Source organism: Amblyomma mixtum, chromosome 1, assembly GCF_055824585.1.
Source record: "Amblyomma mixtum isolate Tamu chromosome 1, ASM5582458v1, whole genome shotgun sequence".
Classification (NCBI taxonomy): Eukaryota; Metazoa; Arthropoda; class Arachnida; order Ixodida; family Ixodidae; genus Amblyomma; species Amblyomma mixtum.
In genome coordinates this window covers 295,754,293-295,760,292 of record NC_143012.1, presented here as the reverse complement: position 1 = coordinate 295,760,292, position 6,000 = coordinate 295,754,293, and the positions used below count along the sequence as shown (strand labels likewise).

At 48.1% G+C, this 6,000-nt stretch overlaps 1 protein-coding gene across 1 annotated transcript in view; it reads right to left on the bottom strand.

The window, feature by feature from the left end:
• Positions 1 to 6,000, bottom strand: part of LOC149372138 (vitamin D 25-hydroxylase-like) — a 28,623-nt gene continuing 22,623 nt past the window's right edge. The window contains exons 7-9 of the mRNA XM_089585849.1: positions 2,759 to 3,017; positions 1,617 to 1,807; positions 1 to 762 (exon numbers count right to left, since the gene is read on the bottom strand). Of these exons, the coding sequence (XP_089441975.1) occupies positions 584 to 762; positions 1,617 to 1,807; positions 2,759 to 3,017 (629 nt within the window). The 3' untranslated portion in view covers positions 1 to 583. The remainder of the gene's footprint in view (positions 763 to 1,616; positions 1,808 to 2,758; positions 3,018 to 6,000) is intronic.

Genomic DNA, 6,000 nt, shown 5'->3' with positions numbered 1-6,000 from the left:
TGGATTGCAATGGATTAGGTTGCAGTATGTTGGATTGTGATGTACTAAGAGTGGAGTACATTTGATTATTTTGCAATAAGGTGGATTGTGATAGATTACGGGCGGATTGTGGTGAATTGCGGTGGATTAAGATTGCATTACATTAAACTAAGTGTGGACTCTGATGGATTATGCAGGATTACGCTGGATTAAGGGATTACGGTGCATTAAGTGTGGATTACAGTAGATTTGTGGGTGCAGTAAAAATGAATCAATGCTTTCGCCCTCATAGCACGTAAGTAGACTCAAGTGCCCCTTGTAATTTTACTTTCGGAGGGCGAGGAGGTGAGGGCACCAAGAGTTCCCCACCTCCACTTCCCGCTTAGGCTGCGCCCCTGTCTACCAGGCTGTGTGCGGAGATTTGCGGAAAGAGAGAATCGGGTGGAGTCTAATGTTGGCTATATATCAGCAGCTTATCTTCAGTCTACAGTTTGAAGACTGCCTTGGATATACAGGCTACTATGTTATGCAGTTATGCAATCCAGTATTCTTGTATTCAGCATGTATTTTACGAGCACGTAAGCCGACCGTGCGACAAGCATGGTCAGCGCTTGAGAAAGCGCAGCTTAACACCGGCGAGATCGTTTGAGCCACCAGTGAGTGACTCTATCTGTGCGCGGCTGCCGCCTTCGTCGGGAAGGATGCGGAACTCGTGAAGCAGATGCGTAAAGTAGAAGAATATCTCCGTGGTGGCCAGTATCTCCCCAGGGCAGCTCCTTTTTCCTGTGAGGAAAGCGGACAGGACAGGCATCTAGAGCGGAACACAGAGGCGGATCCTGCCCTTTCGCTCAAGTACATGAGCGTTGAAAAATAATACGTTGAAAATTTTTTTTTAAAGAACGCCATTGTCAGAACAGCCTGCTCTGCCACAGAAGCTCTTCTTTCTCATTTTAAGGTCTTGCATCCTTGCTCTATTCCACAAACATGGAAATAAATTAGGGATAGAACAACATAGGACACCGATGCGTACCGCTATTGATGATTTAGCACGCTGTGCGGGTGTAGTGCTTTTCGAGGTTTTGCTTCTTCATGGAGCCTCGTCGATTTGTTTGCTCCGTTGCAGCTGTTGTACATGAGCTGTTACGATGGGGCTAAAGTCACACTGATCCGCTTCGGTGACGCAGTATATAAGACGCTCTGCTGCTGAGAATAAGGCCATTGAATCGAATGTCCGCCAAGGTTGTTTGAATTCCCAGACCAGTGGCCGCGACGACACATGATCTATGCGAGGCTCACGCATGCTAAATAGCTTTTAGGGGTCCAAGTTTATCCACATCCCTCCACAACGCTGTCTTTCGTAGCCAAAGTGGAGCTTGTTTAAACACCATGCACCTCTCTGACGCCGCACGTAGGTTTGCCACCATCCTCGCCCAGAGCAAGAGACAACAAAACAGCGCTAGAGCTGCCACCCTATATATGTGCTAGCTCTTTCCCTAGTCGCAGACAAAGCATGACTACTCATAGAAGTGTATGGGCAGAGCAGGAGCGTCGCAAATATATCTCGAGTCGATGTCAGCCATTGCGTTTGGAAGTCTCAAAGGATTTGCGAACCAACATGCAATTATTTAAGAACTTACCCAGTGTAAAAGGAATCACGTTTTCAGGTCTCGACGTGGGCGCTGATCCGTCGGGTGCAATGAAGCGGTAAGGGTCAAACTTGGCGGGGTCCTTCCACGTTTTGCCATCCATGTGCACGCTCCACGTGTTCACCAATACAGTGGTTCCCTTGGGAATGAAAACGCCGTCGATGATCACGTCTTCCGCAGCGCTGTGAAAAGGAGATACACGTACGCTGGAGCGGATTTGAAGACAGTTCAGCGTCCACAGGACAGCTTTGAAATGTTCGTGCAACATTGGCCTATTTACCCACCTTTAACATAACGCTGACACTTGCATTGTGTTATTCCGGCACCACCGATCAAGTTTGGTCCGCACGGAGAGTTTTTAAGAGTGATTCATGGGTGACGGTGGCGCCACTACTAAGTTCTGTAAACGTTGTATACATTGTATAACGAAGCTATCGCTAGTGCTCCCCCATCTGGATATGCCGTAACATCCACGAATGTGACACAAATGTCATTCTGGAGTTTTTGTCGCAAATTCTCCAGTCGAGCTTTGCGCCTTCGCACGTGCAGTTCATGGTGCATATGTTTAGGCCATTAAGTGACTCCTAATGTAGTACGATATCGTTTGGCTTTCAAAACATTCCAATCCCCCGGGGCGCTGGTAATGTGAAGGATGGCTCTACCTGCTGCCGTGGATTGAAGCGTTATCAGAGTGGGACTCTCCAATCTCTATCGTAGCGGTGCGTTCCGATACAAATGCCTTCACCTAAATAAAGATTCGCACCTCGCTGTTTAAAGCATTAAGTTCTTGGAGGAATGACTTGCGATACGTTGTCAAATGCATCCTTTAAATCGAGCGTGAGGATAAAGTATCCTCGAACTTGAGGTGTTTCTATTAATACTTCTTCATGAAGGAGTAGGGAGGCGTCCTGAGCTGAAGGGCCAGGTCAGAAGTCGGCCAGATCAAATACTATAAGCTACGATGAACTGAAACACCAGATCAACTAGGAATTGGCGGCGCAGCTCGGAATCCGCACGCGACCGAGGAAAGCACGATTTACATGGAGACCAAGAATGTACTTCTACGTAAAAAAAGAAAGAAACAGAAGAGAGAAAGCCCAAGCGCCACAACAACGACGTGGATGTCCGCTCACCTTCTGGGTATGGACAGGGTCGGAACCGTCTTCCTGCGAAACATCTCCCAGATGGTAGCCATGGTAAGCGGCAGGCGCGTCCTGTCCTCCCAAGTGGGCCTCCGGTCGCGGCCCACCACGGCGTCGATCTCGCGATGCAACTCAGCCTGCAGCGTGTCGGCGTGTGCGGCCAGATTGAGCACGTGCCAGTGCAGGTACTGCGACATGGCCGCCGTTCCGCCCAGCAGGATGTCGCTGACGCTGGCAACCAGGCGTGACACTGCGCACCGGTCCGACACGAACGACGACTTTGGTTTGTTGAAATGGAACAGGGTGAAAGACAGACGGCAAAGAAGAAAAAATGAACAGCGCCGACCCTTTCTTTATGTTCTTGCAGTGCCACCAACTCCCATAGATCTCCATATCCTGATAGAGTTCAGTATGTGAGTGAGCCTCGCGTGTAACTTGTACACTTGTGAACAAAATGAAAATGATGTTCGGCCCTGCGTCCCTCCTCGCGTTTTAATTAAGCTGCGACAGTCACAAGCATATGTGTTGATGCCACTGATCACTTCGGTGTTTCCAAAATATCACAATGAACAGGAGACACCATATGGGTTGTTATTATACGGCTTGCAAAGAACAGGTGGGGTGGAAGGGGATGGGGGGGGGGGGGGGGGCACTTTATTTTTTTTTATTCCAGGGAGCGAAAATGAGGAAGCAAAAAAGTATAGGAACCGGGGGATAACCATGAAGATACTTCGGTTGGCTACATTGTACTAGGGAAAGATGTAAAAGATGAAAGAGAGGGATTGTGTAATAAGCAAATACGTCTGGGTAAGGAAGGGCATGCTGCTAAGTCGCAGTCTGTCCAGGTCTGCCGATCGTTTTGTCCACCGCCCGACGAGACCACCTTCCGTGAGCCCCACTGTGACTGCTATTCCAACAGACGAAAAGCGGTTTGAATCCGAAACTTCCGATATGAATTGTGATATTCTCTCCTGATAATGGATTTGGTTCAGCCAGTTGGATTTTTTCTGTCAAAGCTCCGACACTGCGCCCAGGGCGTTTGTCGGTAGCAGACTTCACAGTGCAAGGATTCGGCTATAGGCCTTTTATAGTTAAAGGGACCATGAAAAGAATTAAAAGACGCTTGTAAATGTTAGAAGTTATGCTCAGAAGCACTGACACCAAGTATGAGTCTTCGGAACTGAGCCGGCAATTTATTATGGCTTTTTAAAAATCGCGTTTTTTAAAATTCGCGGGCCGATTGGTGTCTTCGTAGGGAGCGATTTTGAAACCAAAACCGGGAAAACAGACGTCACTAGTCCCATGACGTCGGTAGGCCACCACACGCTGTCATTCGCTCGAGCCGCGGCAGCTACGACGTCACGGGCGCACTTCCGGTAGCGGTGAAAATCGTCTGCTCGAGGCGCCGCGCGACCCCCTCGGGCAAGCGCGGGCCAGGGCATTGCCTTCACGCATATGTTTCCAATTTACCTCTGCCGCCTCTTTCTGCCGGGAGTTCGGGAGCAAAGAAAGCGCCGAGACCGGAGAGACGCTGCCGACGCACGCTGCTCCTCGGGAGTGCGACAACCGGAAGCCGTAAACTGAACGTCAGCAATGACGTATTCATGGGCGGAGCCCAGTCCCGGAGCTGTTTTCTTTATTTTTTCTTGGTGCTCCGCGCGTATGAGTTGAGGGGGGAGAGGAGGAGCGTGATTTTTAATCGTCTATAACTTCGTTGTTATTCATGCTAGCTCGAAAATTCTTTCGCTGGGGTGACGAGTGATGGATTGCCTATCTTTACGTAATCTCAATTAATTTGTTTCATAGTCCCTTTAAGGTAGACCAAATTCTGGACGAATAAAATTACTGAGATGCAAAACGACGTTGAGAGAGCGAGATAAAGATGCATCACATTCGATTTCTCGAAATCGTCATACTGTGCCAAATGCGTGGAAAATAGGAGACAGAGGTGGTGCCATTTTACGATGTACGCGGTGCTCGGAAGCATGTGCACTGCGCCCTGGCAGACGGTGCTCAGGCACGCACGGTGAAGGAAATGGAACATAAGGAACACTGATCGTTCCCTGGGTGGCACAATGGCAGGTGAATGGGCTCATGTCAACCTCTTCAAATCCGGGGATCACGGATAAGAAAAAACAACAATGGCTCATTAGCAGCGCCTTTCAGCGGGTGGCGAGCTAACTGTTTTGCTTTTCAACTGCTGGTGACCTCAGGTAAGATCAGGGATGTTCGATTCGGGGAATTATTCCTTCTTCAACCCGCGGCGGTGGCTCAGGGGTTATAGTGCTTGGCTGCTGACTCGAAACACGCCGGTTCGATCCAGGCCGCGGCGGTCGACTTTCGATGGAGGCGAAATTCTAGAGCCCGTGTACTGTGCGATGTCAGTGCACGTTAAACAACCCCAGGTGGCCGAAATTTCCGGATCCGTTCACTATGGCGTCCATCATAGTCTGAGTCGCTTTAGGACTTTAAACCCCCATAAACCAAATCTTCTTACTTCAGGGAAATTTATATCTCAAACGTAGCCTACAGGGAAAAGGAAACACATGATGCATTTTCAGTAAAGTTTAGAAAGTAGCACAAAGGTGGCTTGTTATTTTGTTCTAAAAAGAAATTAAGAAAGCAAAACATAAATTAAGCATTTTTTCTTTTCATTGCCCGTTTATACAATTGAACAGAGGGCACAGAAAAATGAACACGTCAACCGCTCTTATACTAACGGGGAAAATTGGCTTAAAAAAAACAAAACAAACACGCTAAGTGATCCAGAATGATGGTCCATTCAAGACAACCAGTAACACGTAGCAGTTGAGATCCCATATTCGGTCACAAGTTATCGAAAAAAATGAAAACATGTGCCTAATAAAGCGATATTCTATGACTGCAGCACGACGAACGGGACATAGAAAAAGAAAACAACCAGGGATGCACCACAGCGCTGTGTTGTGTCCCGGAGTATTTTCTTCTTCTATGTCCCCTATAAAATATTATCACCTATAAAATATTGTCGCCCTATAAAATATTGTCACCAACTCGCCCAACAACTTACCCTAATAAAGCTAATAATAATAATAATATAGGAAATACAGCGTGCGCGATCGGCCATTGCGAGCAGGCGGACCGAAAACACCGAAGCCTGGCAGGAAGCCAAAAAGCGGCGGCGAGCAGACACTTCTTGCGCGTAAGATGTGAAATGAACGCCTCCGTGCAAAGTTGTTTTATTTTTTCGACGC